Source organism: Cladophialophora immunda, assembly GCF_000835495.1.
Source record: "Cladophialophora immunda strain CBS 83496 unplaced genomic scaffold supercont1.3, whole genome shotgun sequence".
NCBI classification, from domain to species: Eukaryota; Fungi; Ascomycota; class Eurotiomycetes; order Chaetothyriales; family Herpotrichiellaceae; genus Cladophialophora; species Cladophialophora immunda.
Window position 1 is genome coordinate 1160137 of NW_015622543.1, and position 20031 is coordinate 1180167.

General features: G+C 51.3%; 7 protein-coding genes across 7 annotated transcripts; 2 read left to right on the forward strand and 5 right to left on the reverse strand.

Annotated features, from left to right (window-relative positions):
- Window positions 1–42: 42 nt before the first annotated feature.
- PV07_04954 (uncharacterized protein) lies at window positions 43–3645 on the reverse strand. The gene has a single exon (XM_016391814.1). The coding sequence runs from the start codon at window positions 3582–3584 to the stop codon at window positions 390–392; it is 3195 nt and encodes a 1064-aa protein (XP_016249333.1). The 5' UTR covers window positions 3585–3645; the 3' UTR covers window positions 43–389.
- Window positions 3646–3942: 297 nt separating this feature from the next.
- On the forward strand, window positions 3943–6017 carry PV07_04955 (uncharacterized protein; the record flags this gene model as incomplete). The annotated part of the gene is made up of 3 exons (XM_016391815.1): window positions 3943–4102; window positions 4183–4880; window positions 4945–6017. 3 exons carry the CDS (start codon window positions 3943–3945, stop codon window positions 5788–5790), a joined length of 1704 nt encoding a protein of 567 aa, XP_016249334.1. The 3' UTR covers window positions 5791–6017.
- Window positions 5862–7292, reverse strand: PV07_04956 (uncharacterized protein; the record flags this gene model as incomplete). The annotated part of the gene is made up of 2 exons (XM_016391816.1): window positions 5862–7055; window positions 7116–7292. The coding sequence occupies 2 exons, from the start codon at window positions 7290–7292 to the stop codon at window positions 5862–5864; spliced, it is 1371 nt and encodes a 456-aa protein (XP_016249335.1).
- A 4059-nt stretch (window positions 7293–11351) lies between these two features.
- On the forward strand, window positions 11352–12978 carry PV07_04957 (uncharacterized protein; the record flags this gene model as incomplete). Its single annotated transcript, XM_016391817.1, has 5 exons — window positions 11352–11371; window positions 11431–11529; window positions 11589–11666; window positions 11734–11911; window positions 11965–12978. The coding sequence occupies 5 exons, from the start codon at window positions 11352–11354 to the stop codon at window positions 12976–12978; spliced, it is 1389 nt and encodes a 462-aa protein (XP_016249336.1).
- Window positions 12979–13124: 146 nt separating this feature from the next.
- PV07_04958 (uncharacterized protein) lies at window positions 13125–15241 on the reverse strand. The gene is made up of 3 exons (XM_016391818.1): window positions 14431–15241; window positions 14076–14371; window positions 13125–14020 (listed from the first exon to the last, which is right to left on the reverse strand). The coding sequence occupies exons 1-3, from the start codon at window positions 14786–14788 to the stop codon at window positions 13376–13378; spliced, it is 1299 nt and encodes a 432-aa protein (XP_016249337.1). The 5' UTR covers window positions 14789–15241; the 3' UTR covers window positions 13125–13375.
- A 366-nt stretch (window positions 15242–15607) lies between these two features.
- On the reverse strand, window positions 15608–17775 carry PV07_04959 (uncharacterized protein). The gene is made up of 4 exons (XM_016391819.1): window positions 16981–17775; window positions 16728–16927; window positions 16099–16676; window positions 15608–16042 (listed from the first exon to the last, which is right to left on the reverse strand). The coding sequence occupies exons 1-4, from the start codon at window positions 17626–17628 to the stop codon at window positions 15849–15851; spliced, it is 1620 nt and encodes a 539-aa protein (XP_016249338.1). The 5' UTR covers window positions 17629–17775; the 3' UTR covers window positions 15608–15848.
- Window positions 17776–18262: 487 nt separating this feature from the next.
- On the reverse strand, window positions 18263–19909 carry PV07_04960 (uncharacterized protein; the record flags this gene model as incomplete). The annotated part of the gene is made up of 3 exons (XM_016391820.1): window positions 18263–18752; window positions 18823–19291; window positions 19354–19909. 3 exons carry the CDS (start codon window positions 19907–19909, stop codon window positions 18263–18265), a joined length of 1515 nt encoding a protein of 504 aa, XP_016249339.1.
- Between the last annotated feature and the right edge of the window lie 122 nt (window positions 19910–20031).

Below are 20031 nucleotides of genomic sequence, written 5' to 3' on the forward strand. Positions count from 1 at the left end.
ACCGACGAGGCTCCGCGCGGGGGCCTCGGGAATACCGAGGCTGGCAAGGCTGAGTCTAGGATTACTAACTGCTTTCTTCCACCCAGAGCACCGACTACGCACACCGAGCCGACCCTGGTTTGGGAAGTTAACTTGGACGCTGCTCTTGGCCGAGTTTCTGATGCGGTCCATCCAGAAACTTGTTCGTCGTCGCATCTGAATGCCTGTCTAGCAGTCCCCAGATCTCACTCCCCCGGTTCCCAGCGATCTAGGTTCACCCTCCGCAAAACGTCTCGCAACTCCTCATTCAGACCCAACCATCTCTCATTCGAATCTGGTGCCTGATGGCTGCACTCCCCTTCGTGCAAATCGCAGTCGCCAAATTTGGTGCCCGGTCTCCCAGCAAGTCCCTAACTGTTTTGCCAATTGTCCAGCGCGGCTGCGTCTGCAACAACCCATTGCGGCTGGGGGATTGGGGTCTGGGGTGTTCCTGGGCCCGCACCTGTGGCTCCCCCCGCGCCGCCCGAGGCTGTCATGCCAGCGTTGAGATTGTTGATTTCGCCGTTAGCCATGGGGTAGGCTCCATTGACACCTGCTGCCTCTTCGCCAAAAACAACATCTTCCGAGCCATCAGCCATACGTAACCCTGCCAGGCCCCATCCAATAGCATCCAATTCGCGTTGAAAGAAGTCGCGTTCGTCATCGTCAATATCGTCAAGTCGAACTTCATTTTCGTCAACATCACCCTCGGCTTTTACTTCCGAGCCTTTTTTCCCCTTCCTTGTGACGTCCGGATACCTCCTTTTCTGCCACCAGAAGGTAAGCCCTCTGAGCGCCCACTCAAGCGGCACTGCCTCGTCGACCTCCCCCTCCACGTTGGCATCGTGCATCCCGGCCAACCAGTCGTCCCTCAATTCTGGCCTGCAGTGCAAGTAGATTGCAGTGATAACCCGCATGTTGCTTTGCCGCCATTTCCGACCACAATAAGGGACTTGTGATTTGAACAACTTGAGTACGTATAAGCGGAGAGTTGGGTCTGGTACGCGCAGAACCCGGCGCAAAATTTGAGAAGATTTAAATTGAACGAGGAATAAGATGCGGTGAGATTTCCCCCGCGTCAGCTTTTGTAGGACTCGAAGCAAATGAATCGAGGTTTGGAACTGCCGAAATGAATAGGTAGTAATCGGGCTCGTGGGGAGAGGACCAAGCGGGTTGCCAAGCTCATCGACAGAGGGACGAGCATCGGCATCTAGATCCTGTTGCGTCTGTTGTTGTGTATTGTTTTGGTCGATAGTAGGTTGGGCCTCGGATCGCGCGGTCGGTGACCTTCTGTGCCGCGAAATAGGTGGGGGAATAGCCTCATCTCCATCTGACGCTTCTGACCTTTCGTCCGGGCTGGTTGGGGACAAGGGTGGATGGTCGGAGTGAACATGACAATAGTGCCAGACGCTTAGATCATCTCGGTCGTACCTGAAAGCCACGAGGTCCTCCAGGTTCTGATGCGCAAAATATTTCAAGGTGAGCTGCACGTAGTTAGAGTCCAGAAGCAGCTGGGTCATGTATTCGAACTTCAAAATGTGAGACACCTTGAACCACTTCAACAGGAGAAACAACGCGCCAGATACTGCTTGTTGGCTGATCTCTCGAGAGCGGACATTATCCAGATCTTCCAGAGTCATTTCGTTGGGGCGAGGCGGTGGTGGTGGCATGGGTAACGTCTGGTTCTGGGCCATGTTAGAATTCGACTTTGTGCGATTCAGCCCCCCGGTTTGCGTGGCTTCTTGGGCACCACCATTGCGGACAGCAATATCTTGTACGTTGGTGAGCATCACTTTCATCATCACAATGACCAAAGATTGCAGATCCGGCAGAGCATGGTGGAAGAAATGGTCCACTGCCAACATACGGGAACGCAAGTCGGGATCCTCGAGGGTCTCAAGTTCCTTTTCTTCCTCGTTTTTTTCGTCTTGGTCTTCTTTCGTTTCATCTTTTGTCTCTCCTTTCCAGCCTCTTTCATACTTCATGAACAAATCTCTTTCTCTCCAAAGTTGGCGCATTGCTCGTGTCATCCTCATACGACTAGCGAACAGTTCTCCCGCTTCGATAATAGAGAGAGGGACATCACTGCCTTCCCACGTCTTGCCCACCATCATATCCTGAACTCTTGTCGATCCCTTTCCGCCGATATTGTCGCTGGTGCTATCCAGTGGCGGATAGAGAAACGGGAAGTTCTGGTTGGTCTGATAGTTCTGTTTCTTACCAGCTTTTCCACCAGGACCAATGGGTGATGGGGGTGGTGAAGGGGCGGGAGTAGCGATGTGGACGGGTTGGTGAAGAATTGATCCCCGGGTTGCCGCACCACTCATACTACCCCCTACAGAGCCATGGATATCACTCCGAGACTGGTTTGACAATGGAGGCAACATGGTCTTCTGCTCAATCTCCAAGGGTATTATGGGTGGCGGGGGATTGTATGCCGGGTATTTGGAGGTGATTTCCTGTCGAAAAAGGTGATAATCCAACGGAGACGCTGTGAGAACGGGATGGGCGGCTTCTGCAGAAAATGGCTCCACGCGCGGTTGTAATATGCTTTTGACCTTGTCCAGGTGACCCGAGACATCCCCAAACAATAGTAGAATCGACTTCCAGAAGAGTTGTAATGCATGCATGAGGGGTATATTGTACAGTTCGTCCCATCGTAAACGTGAAATCATGCCGACAAGAAAGACTAGGAAGTTTGGTTGTAAGGCCGAGATGGAATTTCGTATGGCCTGGCCAGCAGCTGTTTCCATTCGAACCCGGGAAGACTCGATCAAAATATAGAAGCAAGAAAGGCATAAACTGAGCTCTCGGTACTCGTTCTCGCCAAAGGCTCCCTCGGTTGTCTCTTCACCATCGGCGGCTTGTGGGGGATGGGTCAGGTCAGGAGCCTTTGATGCATGAATCAAGCAAGCATAAAGACGGGGAATAACCGAACACTGCTCCATTATGTCCGCTCCACTGTGCATCCACTGAACCTGAACGACATTCCAACGGTCATCTTCAGAGTGGGGGAAAGATTCTTCGTCAGTGACGGCCTCTTTCGTTTCCAGTCCGGAAGTGGTGCTCCAGGTACCCATTAAGATATAGTAGATGGAGAACAGGGCTTCGACGCGGAGGTTGTACTCTTCGTCGTCCAGATCATTGACAAGACCCGAGACGAACGTCCGTCGTCGATCTTCGGGGACCGCGGTCCATTTTGAGTCGTCGGATATAGATTCCGACCGACAAAAAAGCTTCCACCTCTGTTCAAATGCCTCAAGAGAAGCTAGCAGATACTGTCGATCCTGTTCAAGTTCGGTGTAATGAAACCACTGGTCAATCTCGTGGTCAAAGTCCTCGGCATCCTGATAGTGAAAAGCGTAGGGAGTCTGTTCCGCTTTCGGAAACTGTCCCACCAACTGTCTCAGCTGTGGCAGACTCAGAGAGTCTGTGGGATCTGGTTGTGGCGGCGGAGCCGGTGGTGGCTGTGAAGGGGGCGGAGGAGGAACCGTTGTCGAACCCTCGCGTCGTAGAATTGGGCGTTTAGCTTTCGCGTCTACCTCATCAACATTGATGTTATCCATGATAGCCGGCACAGCCGGAGATGCACAATAAGTTGCGGATGCGAAGCTATACGAACAAAATACCAAGACGGCAAGATGTGGTGGTGTACGCAGATTGACGGTTCGCCGAAGGTCACAACCCGACGATATGCCAAGCTTTGGCCTAGGTTGGCGTCTCGGCCCGATGGGGATGAAGATGATGCTGCCCTGTGGCGGCCCAGGCTTGCTTCGAATCAGGCCGAGTGCCGACAAATGATGCACCGTACACTGTTAAAGCAGCATGGCGAGAGGGGGTAGTCACGTGGAATGGAGAGTAGTCACGTGTCGGCCCTCCCTACGGCGAAGGACTTGGGCTCCCCTCTCTCGCTTTAATCTCCACATGAACCTTCCCCGGCATCGAGTCAAACCTCATCTTTCCACGTCGTCGACCGTGATCATGCGGAACTCGATAGAACACCCTTCGATAAGTGACAACATCCATCCGCCTTCTCGCAAGAGAAAGCTCCGCTACACCCGCACCAGGACAGGATGTCTCACATGTAAGTCTGATGCTTATCTTGCCCATCCGTTGGCTATCAGGCCCAAACTGTGAAGAATGACCGGCTGAATACTAGCAAAGGTCGGCGGCGGCGGAAGAAGTGCGATGAGAAGAGGCCATTCTGCATTGGCTGCAGCAGAAACTCATTGGCATGCTGCTGGCCCGATGACTTATCTTCAGATGTTCAGGATTTGGAAGAGAGGGGAGATCTTCTCACAGCATCCTGGGATAGCACTCAAGTTTCTTACCATGGCCTTTCACCAACATCAATCCGTGTGGATTCCTCTGACTCAGATGCGCCAACCTTGCCTGCACTACCCATATCCCACGCAACGGGGTTGGAACTGCTCGAAGAGACCACCGACCGTTGGGACCCAGCTGTTGTTGGCCGGCGACTAGTTTGGAGCCCTCTGAATGAAAGTTTGTCGAGCCTTACATCTGCACCTCGGCTGAAGCCAACATCTCCTCAACTCCTCCGTCACTACATTGAGAGGACAGCGGACTTCTTGGCCGTCAAGCAACAGCGGGATAACCCGTTTGTGACCCTTGTTCTGCCACTGGCATACTGCGATGAACTACTCATGCACTCTGTCCTCGCCTTAAGTGGAAGCCATATTTGCGGTTCAGAACCGTCCCTACTCGAAATCCAGCAAGCAACCTGGCAGCATTATGATATGACCCTGACGGGCCTCCGATTAGAATTACAAAACCACATTCCAATGTCGCATTCAAGGAGCTTGCGCCTGCTGTTGGTCTTGATCATGCTCTGTCATTTTGAGGTGAGAATATCTTCGAAATCATTCCTCCGAAGCGCAACGTCGTCTGATAAATCATTTGTCGCAGGCCATCTCCGGGAACCGAGAGGGATCGATGATCCATCACCTACGTGCAAGCCGTCATCTGGCTCTCCGTATCACCGATTCGAATCTTGGGAATGGTTGCAAAGATCAGAAAGACCTGCAAGGCTTCGCACTCGAAGTATACGCTTACCTAGCATTGACCGCCACTATAGCACCCTACAGTCAATCGGATAACCTCAAAGTTCCCTTTGACTCATTCGTCACATCTCTATCACATCTCCAGCAATACGACACGTTCGGTACATTTTTCAGTTGTGGCTACGATCTTTTTGAGAAAATCCCAGCCATCTCACTTCTTTTTGCAAGACGCCTGTGCGAAAAGCAAGAACATCGGGACTGCTCAGAAGAAACTACTTCGATCTACGAGGAGCTGCTTACCGAAATTCAGAATTGGGAGTCCTGTCCTCCAGTCTCAGAAATGTCAGCCTGGGCAGTTGAGCACGCTCAGACTGGCGAAGCTTACCGCCATGCCCTTCTCATCTATCTCAAAGCAGCGATGTGCGGCTCCTCCATCGACAATCCTAAGATCATTGGAGAACTCCAGGTACACGTTGATGCTATCTTACCGCTGCTTGACCCGATATGGCGTTCTCCTTACAAGGCAATCGTAATCTGGCCCAGTGTTATCGCCGGATCGTGCATCCTCAGAAATGACCAGCAAGACTATCTGCGATCGCTCTTTGAACTCTCCAGATCCGGAATGGCTCATGTCAAGAACGCATTGGAGCTGCTCGACTGGCTGTGGACGGATCCTGACAGACGCGCCTATGGACCATTTGGCTTACACGTTGTCATGCAGCAACGGGGAGTCAACTTTTGCCTTACTTAGCACGTTCAAATTCCTTGTATAGTGGGGAGAGGGCGTTATATACAGGAACTACGTGTGTATGGGTCTTATTTTCAGCCCTGTAGCCCCGACAGTCCGCGACAGTCAAATTTTTCTCCTGGAATATCCACAAAATTGTCGATTTGATCCAGGACCTCTTTCAGAATCGCTGCTCCCTTCTCCAACTCTGCATCCGTCATAGTCATCGCAAAACTTATCCTCAATCCGTTTGGACGTGGATGAAGGAAAAGACCCTTGTGCATGCAAAGAGCGGCCACACGCAGCCCCGAAAGGTCGTGCAGAAACAAGTTGGAGTCAGCCCCCAAACTGAAAAGATAGTCGACCTTTGGATGTTTCCAGCCCTCAACAATCGCTGTCCATTTCTTGCCCAATTCCACCGCCCTGGACATCAGATTCTCATTGTCGATGACCTCGATGGCCGCCCTGGTTGCAGCAATAGCCAATGGTGTGAAACCATAGGTTGATCCGATCTCGAATGTCCCGACTAGCGACATCACTTCTGCGTTTCCTAAGACGTAAGACTGTGGATAGAATCCTCCAGTAATGGATTTGCCCATGGTGACTATGTCCGGCTTCATGTCCTCGCCCATGTGGTAGAAGGATAAGAACTTCCCAGTCTTTCCCGCACCCTGCCGGACCTCGTCAGCGATGAAGAGGACGTTGTATTGGCGGCAGAGGTCGTAGACACCCCTGGCATAAGCAAATTCCTCCTCTGGAGTCCGCGCAGTTCCGTGCAGGCACTCCATAATGACGGCTGCCACGGTGTCGTGATGTTCTTGCAAGCAGAGACGCATGGCCTCGAGGTCGAGGTATTTCAGTGGTGCCCCCGTCGACGGATTGAAGTTAAGTACAAGTCTGCTATCCAAGCCGTACTCGGTTCGCTTTCGGGAGGGATCCATCAATCCCCATACTCCTGATCCGAGACCGTGGTATGAAGATCCGACTCCCAGGATCTTGCACGACTCTGGTTGAATACGCTTACGCTGTATGCCCCATTTGCGCGCAATTTTGCAAGCTGTGTCTGCTGCTTCGGTTCCCGAGGTTGCACACAGAATCTTGTCGTACCCGAATCTCTTGCACATCATCTCGGCAAAGGGAGGATACATGGCGTTGTGGCCGGCAAGGTTGATTAACACACTCTGGTCCATTTGGTCGCGGACTTTCTCGACGATATAAGGGTGGCCATGTCCTTGGTTCACGGCGCTGAACATGGCAATGAAATCGATATACTCTTTGCCGTCAACGTCCTATGGAAATGGTGAGTCAGTCAAAGTGACCACAATGACTGAGAAGAATCATGAACACACCCATAGCTTTGAGCCTTTGGCCCGAGAAAAGAAGACTGGAACGGGCTCGAATCCACCCGCGACATATTGGCGCTCCTGCTGCAACAATGCCAACGTCTGCTGAGACAACTCCAACGGCTGCTTCTCAGTCGAAGTTGCTAACTCGTCTATACCTCTGTTTTCCTTATACTCGCCCATGTTTGGTTGACACAGACCAGAAGATATCCTGTGATACGGCGCTGGAGTTGTGGAAATCGATGGTATTGAGAGTATCAGAAGCGAAGATGAATGTGCCGAAGACCTGCTGAGCTTTACGGAAGCAGAAGGTATTGAGTTGTCCCACTTCACTACTCCTGGCAGTATGTTTTAATTGTTTGTCCTCTTTACCGGAAACCGATACTGCCCGAAGCTGCTTGTCCCGAAGCTAGAGCAGAGGACTGCTCGTTCAAGCTATAAAACTGGGGCCCAAAACATCAAGATCCAGCATGGTTGTCCCGTCCCTGTGTTCGCGGCGGCCACATTCGACCATCAAGTCGCGGCTTCTTTCCGTTAACTGATTGGCCAAAACGTGATATCTATCATCACTTCTCGATGGGGGTGCTAGAACGGTTAGTTATCAGATTCAGGTGCGGGTCAGACCCTGCATACAAGCGCGCTGTCTAGAGCGAACCGCGGTTAAGCAATCACATTTGGAGTAAACCCTGTTTGCGGTCGAAGCGCATCCACTACTCCTCGCCCAGGGCGCCAATGTACACATTGTCGGGGTGTCGCTTTTGTCAAAGTGACATCTCTACCCTCGGCCCCATTGGTCGTTGACAGAAATGTCGAGCGGCTCTTTTTTCTCGTGAATTGCACTTGGCAAAGTGTACTGGCTGAGTGGAATGCGCTGCCACAGATACATCCGCTCATAAACGACTTGTTTGGAAGTGATGTATACAGAGGACCGTGCTAATATGTATTGGAGGCCTATGTACACGAAGAGGACGACTTCTCTCTAGGAAGTCAAGGATGCAAAGCATCTCAAGCCTCGGAGCCCCGACATCTATGCTCTATATTGGAGTTCGCCTTCTACAGTTTCGATTCCCCCGTCTGCCTTGTCGTTCCTTGTCTTCTCGCTCCAGCATCTTTCAGATCAAGCACTACCGAGAGTCTCTCAACGGCCTTGAGCACCTTCTCATCCTCCCATCTTCGGCCGATGAGCTGGAGGGATATCGGGGCCCCCTCGTATTCGCTAGGCTCGTAATTTGACCAATTGTACGAGTCGAACTCGTTGAGCCGAGGCGTGTACGATGCGTCCTTGGGATGAATCTGAGGCGACACTGTTTCTCCGGTTGGAAACGTGCACGCGGGCCAGTCGAGCAAATTCCAAATGGCAGTATACCCCCAGTACCGTGCTGTCTCGTGCCGAGCGGCAACGCCAGGTCCGACCGGAGAAATCAAGAAGTCAACCTCTGGTCTGGAATTGAAGTAGGCGAGGTATTGTCCTTGTTGAAATATCAGTCAGCAACGGATATTTGAAGGAGTTAATAGCTGACTTTTCTAGTCATAATGGAGACCCCAGGGTAGCCATGTGGTCGCTCAGCCAGACTTACCTCGATACACCTCTCTCTCCATATTGAGATTCCACAGCTCCGGTATTGTACGTTCAACAGCATGACTCTCTTTGGTCACCCACTGCGTCAGTGGAAGCACAGGCTCTCCAGAGTCTGTGATGGCCTTGAGGATGGCCTTCGCGCCGTCGGGATAGTATAACTTTCGGATCAGATCGTAGCCTCGCGCGTGTTCGAAGGGTTCCCAATCTACAACTTCAAATTGATTCAAGCTTTGGAGTTTCGCCTTGAGGTTCTTCATTGCTGCGGTAATTGGTGGGTGTGGGCGAACGACGTCGTCGTCCCATATGAAGCCAATTGTAAGCTTCTCCGCGAGACTTATCGAAGTCCGCCACGGTAAGGGGACAACCAAGTGGGATTTCCTCCAGGGTTCAGCCGCGAGGATCACCTTCATGAAATATTCGTTGTCCCTTGCGGAGCGACAGACTGGACCGACCACTGTGGGAATCGAATCATTTCCCCTGACCGCATGGACCAAGCCGGTGAGAGGAATTCGACCTGAGGTGATCTTGGCCCCGAAGAGGCCGTTGTTGCCAGCTGGAACGCGAATGCTACCTCCAATATCAGCAGCCAGGCCGATCGGAGAGCCTCGAAATGCTACGAGCGCTCCTTCACCTCCACTAGAGCCACCACAGGTCAGCTTGCGGTTGAATGGGTTCAAGGTCCTTCCGTATACTGTTGTTTTCCACTGGTGTTAGCTCCTATGCATGGTCCGGGACTCGGGGTATTGCTTTCTCTGCGGAATAATCGGGGTGTTGCTCTTACTATTTGAGGAGGTTTCCAAATGCATTCCGGCTGTAATTCGATTGTATTAGACTGTTGCTCGTTGCTTCGTTTGAAGTCTTCCTTACATTGAGGCATTGTAGTTTTGCAATAGAAGACTTGTCAAAGCACCAAAAATTAGCAAGAAAATCCCTCTCAATAACGTATGTGCAAATGGACACGGATGAATTGACCGCCGACTTACCCGCACCCGCCTGACGAAGAATGCCTACGACGTGGGCATCTGTCTCAGGTTTGAAACCCAGCCATCCTACCAAGGCTGTGGAAGACTCCTTGCCTTTGATGGCCAGATGGTCCTTGATGGAGAACGGTAAACCATGATATGGGCCCACGGGCATCCCATTTTTCTCGAGATATTCGTCCAGCTCACGAGCTCGTTGAAGTGCTTCATCCACGAACATATACGTAAGGCAGTTGACCTAATGTGCTAGCCGTGTCAGCTTTGCAGAGAATGGATTTGCGTATAGCCATTGGGGCTCGTGTCACCCACCACTTGTTGTGCGATGGCTGCACGCTTGCAGAATGCTCGAGTTACTGTATAACTCTTGACTTCACCTTTGCACAGTCGCTGTAACAGTTCCGTAGCGTCCAGCTCAGTAAGTGCAAGCTCCTCTTCCGTCATCAACCCTGACGTGTACGGGAGGGACATGACATTGGTCACATCTTCCGACGGAAGATCCTTCAACAGCCATTCCTCAGGGATTGTCGCGTCTCTGGCGGCCCGTGCTTCTACACAGCGCGCCTCCCAGTTTGCAGTCATAGTTGATGTCGGGGCGGCCGAGACCACAAGGATGAATTGCTCAGGTCGTCAGGAAGTGATTGCAAAGAAGACAAGGAAGGGCGGTACCCCCACAAAGCCACCTGATGATAGCTCTATGCAATATTTCGACTCGCGGTTTGAAACCGGTCTCGAAATCTAGATCTGCACATTTCTGCTTCTATTCCTTTATGTATAGGTGTACGAGCTTTTCAGCGCTCCGAAGACACCGCCGTCGATCCTCCACTCACGAAAATGGCATGAGCGAGCAATCTTACAATCTGCCTCGGCATGAGGGTCGAACCCCATTGAGGTTGCCAAAGTTTATAAGCGCCCTTCCCCAATTCTCGGTTGGAAGCACATCGCCCTTTGGACATTGATTTACAGCGGTTAGATACTGTGACAGCCTCTCTCTAATCTCACCGCGGATAAGCGCGCTTCGATGCGAGACAATCCGGCCCTCAGAGGCTACGGCGTTTGTCACTGGTGCCTTAACTACTCATAGTAGAAAGTGCGTGATGCTAACATTTTGCTTCTCTGACTGATAACGCAGCCAGAAAATGCCGAGAACGCTTCGTTCTACTCTAATTAACGATAGATGAAGAAGGACTTTTGCGAGCCTCCCCAAATCTCGCCCGTGTTCCCCAGATGCTGGCCATGCATCTGTCAAACCTCCACCTAGCACCTTCATTCCGGAGCCGAGAATCAATTTGAGACCCCTTGAGTTGGGAAGTTCCCTCCTTATCATGATGGTCGCGCTTAGAATCCATGTTCGGACTGATTCTAGATCTGGCTTGCAAGGCCACATATTATTCGACACTTCCAGCAGAGTCATATTTCAGTATCTGTTTCTTATCAGAGCCACTCTGTCACTCGCTAGCTCATCACCAGCCCGGAATCCATGTCGGATTTGAATGTGCCGCGTTCCTCATGAAGAAAGTCTCGGAATGGACTATCCAAATTTATAAAAGGCCTGCAGCTTCTCTTTCTCAGGTTCAGTCCTGATATCAAAGAGATTAGCGGCCAGCAAGTCCTCAAACATCAAAATGGACGCCGGAACCGTCGAACCACTCTCGAAATGGCGCATCAACAGGCCCGCCGTACAGAATGTCATCATGGGCGTGTACGTATCGCAACGATTTTGATCCTTTCGACGACTGGTTACGCTAACGGCTTCAACTCGCAGCATCTTATTCTGCCTACCGGGTATTTATCTCGCCCTCACTGGCCTCGGGGCTGGAGGTGGAGGACCCGGAGCACTTCATGTTGCCGTCAATACCAATGCGTAAGTTCGGAATGTTTTCACCTGGACTAGGAATCTTCAATGGCTGACATGTGTCGAAGCATTCTCTATGGACTCTTCACCGTCTTCGGCTGGATAGGAGGCACGATTCTCAACCTCATGAAGCCAAAGGCGACAGTGTGCGTGCTACCATTCCCACAAAGGGGAGCACGCCCACCCTCATGTGCTCATATATTGTCGTCTTAGGATATTTGGAGGCTTCGGATACCCTCTTTACGTTGGGGGTCTCTGGTACTTTGACCGCCGCGGTCACGATTGGTTTCCTTACCTGTCTGGAGCCATTCTGGGCATAACGGCTGGCTGCCTTTGGACTGCTGCAAGCTTCATCGCCTGGACATACCCCGAAGAGAAAGACAAAGGAAAGGTAAGGAGACCCGATACCAGCACGTCCTGAAAAGGCACTCACCTTAGATCCAGTACATCGCCATCCAATGGGGTCTCACGTCGCTCGGCGGCACAGTCGGTGCGAGCATCGCGTTTGGAATCAGCGCCAACAAGACGCAAGCAACCGGGGTGTCGGATCCGGTCTACATTATATTCGTGGTCATCATGTGCTGTGCGATAGTCGCTGCTGCATTCTTCATCAAACATCCCGCCAGCATTGTCCGGGACGACGGCACTCATCTCGCCGAATTCAAACCCACCAACACGAGGGCGGAGCTTCAAAATTTGAAGAAGACCTTCACCGATTGGAAACTCCTGGCGCTGACTCCCGCCTTTTTCGCATCTGAGATGTGCCTCTCGACGACCAGCAGCCTCAACAGTTACTACTTCAACCTCCGAACCCGGTCCCTGAACAACGTCCTCTTTCAAGCCATCATGATTGCCGGGTCTCTCGGCATGAGCTTTCTCCTTGACGCCCAGCAGCTGTCTCGCCGTCGACGCGGCCTTATTGCGTGCGTCACGGTCGGCGTGATCACCATGGGCGCCGCAGCCGGCCTTATCGGGTGGATGAAAAAGTACGGGCTTGACGGCCGACTCGAGACTCCTCCGGCGGTAGACTGGACTGACAGTAGGTTTGCTGGAGGAGTCATCCTGTACCTCCTGTGGGGAATCGTCTATTCGACATATCTTTGCAGTGCCGGCTGGGTGGTCGGGTCACTGTCCAACGATCCAGTCGTCATCGCCATGTACAGCGGCTTCACCAAAGGCATGGGCTCTCTTGGCCTGTGTATATGTTTCGTCATGGACTCGCAGTCCGTCACCTACATGACACAGGCTATTGTCCAATTGGTCCTCTACGGGGTTGGCTCTCTCACTCTCGTCTACGTGGTGGTCTTCTACTTGAAAGACACCAACTACTTCCTTGAGGAGAGCGTGGTTGTGCCGCTCCATATTCAGCAAGAAAAACAAGTGGCCATTGAGGCCCTGGAGGTCCCAGCAGATGCTGAAGAGGTCTCAGCGGATGTCACCAGGAAACCCAGCCAGTAGGGTCTGGCAAGGGAAAAAGGAACCTGTGCCAGGTAAACGGTCTAAGTTATCGGCTTATGGCGGTGCAAGGCTAGAAGCCTGGGATTGGAATGAGGTAGAAAAACTGACAATGTTGCCCTTTGGAGGAGACGTGGGAGTGGAACGCTGGAAGAAAGACATTGAATGCTATAATATCCTATCCGACTGAGCCTGCCTAATGAAGCACACATCCTGGAGCGTACCCCGTAGTGCGATATCGCAGGGGAGCTTCCACATTCCTATGTCAAGCTGTCCACTAATCGCGTGCTCAAGACACAGAAGTCTTACATCGATCAGATCCTGGAGGTACGTAGTGGTCAACTAGCTCTTTGTGTTGTCAACCTCGTCACCGATACCACAGATATGTCTCCCTAGAACCCTACCAAGCCTTGATCTCTGTTTCGTTGCTACTCACGCCGATCGACGTCAGGTTCTGCTGTCTTTGTGCGCAGGCGCACACATCGGAACAAAATTGTTCTTGCTTCAGCACGGCGGGGTGAAGCTGCTGGCTACGCTTTGCTGGCCAGACTTGATGCCCTTTGTCGGCCTCTAGTGCCATATGTTTCTTCAGGTCGGCTTCGATCAGCGTCTTGAAATACAGAACACCTCCCTCGCGGCGAGTGTGCAATGGGCCTTGCACATACACACCCGAATTCAAGCTCTGCTGGACGCCGTTCATCAATGTGTAGTCCTCCAATTCAATGCCCTCGAAGAAATCCGCCGCTCGCTGGAAGACATCCATGGGCGACTTTGGATTCCGGAAGGTCTGATACTCAGTTGTAACAGTTGTGGGGCCGGTAGGAACGACACGCATAATGAAAAAGTAAGGGGTGGACAAATTGACCGAAGAGTTTGGATAGTTGTAGGTGAACGCTCCGTTGCCGAAGTACTCAAAGTCTTCTGCCTTTATGTCGTCTCTGTTCGGAGGGAAGTGTTCGAAACGGCCAGCGTGTGGTTCTACTGAATATCGATCCAAGTTGGTGATCTTTGTGATACCCGGGTGGCTTGCCTTGCAATGGTAGCACTTGAGAATGATCAGCACGCTTGACTCGGCAAATATCCATAATACATCTATTCACCTCATTGTAGTTGTCCCCAACAAGCTTCCAATTGTACTTGCCGTTCGTGGTCCATGTCCGGTGATAAACGTAATCGTCGAGTGGGAAATCTGCCAGGCGGGCCTGTTCATCAGTGCCCCCATTCAGCTCCTCCCACGGGGTCGGGGTTGGCGAAGAGTCAAAGTTGATCCATACGAATCCAACCTTGTCAACGTGAGTATGAATGGAAAAGAGACTGTAGTCCTCTCGGTTGAATCCTTCGGTCTCTTCGAACTTGGGTGCCTTTGCCAACGTTCCATCCAGACCAAATGACCAGCCTAGGGACACAAGAGTCAATGGTTCGTATTCATTTACGAGGACGGAGCAGGATACTAACCATGGTAGCCGCAGCTGAGGATGGACTTCTTCCCCTCGTCAGGCTGGTCTTTGTCAATGAGAGGGTACGCTCGGTGGCGGCAGATATTGTGGAAAGCCTTGATCTCGCCTGACTTGGTCTTGATCAAGAAGAAGTTGAAGCCGGCCATGTCGAACCTCAGATAGTTTCCCATTTCTTTGAGACGAAGTTGATGCGTGGTGAGCAACCATCGCTTCGAGAAAATCGCCCGGCGCTCGAAGTCGTAGAAGTCGGGTTGGGTGTACCACGACGCAGGAAAAACACCTTCGAGAACACCGCTTTTTGCATCTCCAGTGGTCGCACCATTGGTAGTGCCATTGCGAGGTGTCTCTGTCAACATGACGAGATATTGGCTACCAGAGCTGCTGAAGTATGTTTTGAATGGTGGTTTTGAGCAGCACAGGTAGGGGAATCTAAAGGAGCAATAAATCTGACATTAATATATAAGCAATGGCAGCAGAGGTAAACAATATCAAGAAGTATATGTCCCCTTCATGCCAGCACTGTCATGTATCAGGAAGTAAGTACCAGGTATGTTGTTGTGCATGTGGCAGAGGGCCCGTGAAGCCACAAGTTGTTTCCCCAGCTTTCGGATTGTACGCAGCCAATCGCCAGCCGACAGAATCAAAGCATAGCGAGCGCACAAATCGGCGTGATGACTGAGACCGGTAATTCATCGCGAGGAGGGACTTCATGACTGAGATTGGCAGTGCTTCGCGCAACATCGGCTTCCAGGCGTGTGAAGAACCCTTATCTTCAACCGTTGTTCCAGTCAGGGCAAAGACGATCGACATCACAGTGACCGATCAGCTACAAAGCTCCTGGCATCCGATTCGAGGTTCCTGGTCTCCCCCAATGGATTATTAACAAAAACGGATCTGAGAGTCGGATCCGTTCATATCCGTGCTGGCACCGCCGAGGCAGGGTCTAGCTGTTGGCATTGGGAACACCTCGAGTCTTGACCCAAATACTTACTATCTATCTATACTCGTCGAATAATTTAGAAGAATTTACATACACAAAAGTCACTATCGCGATCATAGGCCTCTTATACTGCAGCTTCACGTGTGCGAGACCGAAAAGTAACACAGTACAGATATAGTTCCGTCAAGAAAGGAAAGACGAAACAAAGCCTACCTACAAGACAACAACTGGTTTGCGTGTATTAGGTGAAATACCGAGGGTTAGTTATGAAATCTGTACAGCGTGCCTACTATCACTCTGTCATACTCTGTGTTGGATAAAACCCGCATAACTCAAGTTGAATGCTGATCTGATTGCACTGAGACTACGACACAAGTGGGCAGCCTGCAGCTCGTTTGCTACCCAATATCACCGAACCATGTGGACTCTGCCGCGGAGGTAAAGGTCGAACTGTTCACGCGAGATTCGTGGCAGTATTAAGTAGACTGTCGACAAAGGTCCGTGGGATGTACTGGGGGACCTCGGTAATGCTTCTTACCCCATGCCCAATACCATGCTGTAGCCATAGCGACAAACCCACAAAAGACAACGCTTGCGTAGTTGACAGTCTCAGTTGTGACTGGCAGGTAAGACGGCATGCAAAAGAGAGGGATTGCCAGGCAGGACCAACCTTGAAGCCCAATACTGTCAGCGGTTTTTGATGGAGCATTTAAACAAAGGACATACCTATTGCAACAATATTGCAAAAGATCCCAAATGCGCCCAGATAGAACGGCCCTGTTTTCACATGGGTGCGTCTGCCGATCAACGACATGGCGATCGGTACGGTATAGCTGACTGTCAAGAAAATGACCCCAGCACCGGAAAAGGCGTTGAAGGCTGCGGTCGAGCCAAAGTAAATCAGCCCAAGTAGGATCTGGACGGCGGCACTGAGAAGAAGGCCGTTGAGTGGAACTCCGAGCCGTTGGTTGACGTGCTTCCACAAACCAGCTGCAGGGATACCGCCATCGCGCGCAAATGCGTAAATGCAACGGGAAGTCGCCGTCGTACAGCCGACTCCACATATCAGAGCAAGAATGATAAGGGGAAGAAGCAGTCCGAAAGCGCCTCCTGAGCTGCCGACTGCCGACTTGAGTATTGATGGGAGAGGTTGACCTGAGGCGAGGTTGACAAGGAACTCGACATCCGGTAACACAAAAACTAGAGGAATGAGGAAGAGTAAACCCGCTAGCGTATTAAGTATCACAGTCGCTACCATGGCCTTGGGTACCTGGGTACTTGGGTAACGGGTCTCTTCACACATTCTGCTACGAGTCAGGGAAGACAAGAAGGACAGCTGGAGCCACTACACTTACGAGATGATCATCCCGGTGGATGAGGTTGCATAACCAGCATGAAGAAGTCCCACACAAAAGGCCCAGCCTGAGGGCCAGCCAGAAAGTGGCTCGAAATCTTGAAACACATATGTGGCAGAATGTCTCCCATTCTTGGCGATGGCCAAAGTGCAGACTGAGATTGCAATAAGCCCGGCAAATGTCCAGAAAATTGCGAATGTCTGCATGCCGATTAGCCAGATCGTTTTCACAGTACTAAGGAGGAAACTCTCACGTCAAGCTTGGGGAGATGGCGATTTCCCAAGGCTGAAGTTCCAGTACACAAAGCCGTGATGGCCAGGAACAGGAGGTAGATCTGGTATGTTTGGGCCTCGAATATTCCGACCCCAGGTTCTTTTTCAAAGACGTTGATACACCCGACTAGAAAGAGAGTGGTTCCGAAGCTGACGGCCAACGTGATGACGATGTTCCCGGCCACATAGGACCAGCCGCAGACCCATGCAGCAAGTCTCCGCCATCGGACGGGTGAGAGCATAAATGTTTGATAGTATACGCCACCAGCCGTAGGATAGACACTGGTGATCTCGCCGAGGGAGCAGGCAACGCAGATGATGATCAGCGAGACAGTCAGCCAGCCCCAGATGATGGTCGCAGGGCCGCCGTTGATCAGGGGATAGAACAGGCTTGTGGCCAGGCCGTATGGCACCGAGGCCAAAACAAAAGACATGAAGGCAACATGAAAGGTCGATCGACTTCGCACCAGCTCGGGTGTATACCCTAGATTTTCCAAGACTTGGTCTGTCCGCAAATCCACTAGGTGACCGGCAACCTCAACGCTCTCTTGCCTAGCAAGTTGTTCAGATTTCGTCGGTTCGGCAGCTCCGCTGACATCAGAAAGCTGCTTCCCTGAGGTAGACTCCATGATAGAGGGGTGGTGAAAGGAAGAGTCTCAATGTTCAGGGGCCTAAAAAGAAGTCGCTAACAGTGATAGGTGGCCGGCAACAGATTCTGCGTACGCTCCCTCTCGACATATATGCAATGACTCTCAGCTACCATGCTTCGACCTTGCCATGCCGCCGAGATTGAGCCCACGGTATTACATTCCAGATTGAGTCTTTCATGCCGAGACTTCTGACACATAGGATGGTCTGCGAGATCCACCAGCTCGTGGGTCTGCTGCATCTTGATTCCTTTTTCCATATCCACATTCGAGAGTCGCGCTCATCATAGTGTCAACTCCAATCCCGTCGCAAGTCGAGCAAGGATAGAACGATGGGGCTGCTGGCCGAGCGTTGCTTTTGACCATCTTTCCAATTAGAGCAACGTAGAACACAATCTTGGCAACTTGTGGAAGATTGTTGGCTTAGTATTCGTGGCGATTCAGTGTGGATTACCCCAGACTCTGCCAAGTGACTAGATCCAGAGGGCCAAGCGCACAGCCTCGATGTTGATGCTTTCAGCGCTTGGGTGGCGCTGCTACTAGAAATCTTTCAGGTGCTAAGAGTCCTTCTCGTCCTTGTATGACGTCTGCCAAAGCATTCAGCGTTGCAACGACTTCAGATGTCGAATCCAATCTTTTTCCGCCAACGTTCCTCCCATCCCGGGTAGAATGGCGATTCCGCCAGAGTCTCTTCCACCCAGTCGGAAGGGATCATCCCTTTTTCTACTTGTTTCTTTTTCCATGCCTGCAATGCGTCCAACACAACAGGTCGGATATGAGCATGTACTTTGGGCTCAGTAAGCAAGGGATTCCCCGCTGTAATCTGTTTGTACAGCAGCGACGGAATATATGGCTCATCCCGCAGCTCCGTTATTGGCGTGAACACCGCCTTGAAGTTGAACACAATGGCCCCCGATAGAGGCAACCGACGGAGTGTTTGCCAGTCGCAACGAAGGTAACACTGCTCAATGCCCACAGATTCCCCTTGGTGGCGGGTACCGGCGTTTTGTTCATATTCTTCAGGCGTGACGAACAAAGGTTCCCAGTCTTCAACGAACCACGAGCCCCGTTGAATGGGCCGTTCGACAGGCATTTTTGAGAAGAATCTACCAAAAGTCGAGGGTTAGCCACCGCACATTTGCTAGCCAGATAGAGCCACAATGCCGCCGCACTCACCGGTCCATCGAATTGGACATCTTTTCTGCATAGTCATTGACCTCTTTGTGGATGGCCCGTAACTCTCTGTTGTGATGGGTTCCAAAGGTCCAGCCAATTGACGAACAAATAAAACCAGATCTGAGGTAGTACATGCCATCTTCTTCATTGCGCAACATCATGGCAAAATCTTCTGGGATGTTGTCGAATAGTATATGCAGTGGATGTTGAGAGTTGAGCTCCGTTCTCGTTTTCAATAGGCGATTAACAAAGATGGTGTTCGACTCTTCCAACGCAAAGTAATGAGGATAACGAATGCATACAAATTGCAGCACCATCTCCATCAGTTCTCTGCAAGCCAGTTCCGAGCCTGGACTGTAATCCAAAACACTAGTTCCGTACTGTTTTAAGAGTTGCTTCCGTTGTTCCAACCTATTGAAATAGTTCTTTTCCAATTCAATCCAGAAATCAGGCTCGAACTTCATAAGTGCTGTATGTGGACAGCGTCCCGTCAGCTGAGTTTTTAACCTTGAAAAGTGCGATCCTACCTACACATGGTCTGATGGTACGCAAATCTGAATGGCCGAAATGGCCGGAAGGTCGCCGTATTGATGTCAAAGTCAGGACTGGGTTTCGGGTGAGGCACACCACTCAAAACAGAATAATCAGGGAAGGTCCCGAGTGCTTTGAGATCTTCCGTAGAGAAGCCAGAAGGGGTATATTGACCTGGCTTGTCAAAATCCGGGGTCTCTGTTGAAGGCAGTTGATGATGTTGGGCCTGGGTCGAACTTGGGCCTTTCAACAACCTTTGTACATCACATGCTTTCTCGTCCTGAGACAAAATAATGGCTTGTCGGCGGGATGCGGGAAATTGGACTTTGAATCCTCTTGCCTCGCCTTTGTCACCTCTCTTGCGCGCCCAGGTTGAAGTGGCTTCTCCCTCCCGAGTAGAAAACCACGAGTGTATGCCTTTGGGGGATTTGCAGATACTTAACCCTAAGAGGAGGAAAAGGACCAGTCCTACTCCTAGTAAGGCGACAGAGGTGTTCTCCCAGTAGATGACGGTGCTACTGTGGTTCATGTGTGGGAGGAAGGATTCAGACCTCATTGTAGACGGTGTAAACAATTTCTCAGTGAACTGACAGCACACTTGGTCTTCGAATCCTCGCATTTGTTTATAGCTCTCCAGAGAGAATACCTATTCCCCAACGGCCATGGGTTATATGTGGA

Bases quoted from the DNA above. Each gene is read 5' to 3' on its own strand.
- PV07_04958 (XM_016391818.1), bottom strand. From the start codon at position 14,788: ATGTTGACAGAGACACCTCGCAATGGCACTACCAATGGTGCGACCACT. The intron at 14,372-14,430 runs GTTAGTATCCTG...TTGTGTCCCTAG, and splicing joins CCTCAGCTGCGGCTACCATG to GCTGGTCATTTGGTCTGGAT. The intron at 14,021-14,075 runs GTGAATAGATGT...ATCATTCTCAAG, and splicing joins TTGGGGACAACTACAATGAG to TGCTACCATTGCAAGGCAAG.
- PV07_04959 (XM_016391819.1), bottom strand. From the start codon at position 17,628: ATGGAGTCTACCTCAGGGAAGCAGCTTTCTGATGTCAGCGGAGCTGCC. The intron at 16,928-16,980 runs GTGAGAGTTTCC...ATCGGCATGCAG, and splicing joins GCCATCTCCCCAAGCTTGAC to ACATTCGCAATTTTCTGGAC. The intron at 16,043-16,098 runs GTATGTCCTTTG...TTGGGCTTCAAG, and splicing joins TTGCAATATTGTTGCAATAG to GTTGGTCCTGCCTGGCAATC.
- PV07_04954 (XM_016391814.1), bottom strand. From the start codon at position 3,584: ATGGATAACATCAATGTTGATGAGGTAGACGCGAAAGCTAAACGCCCA.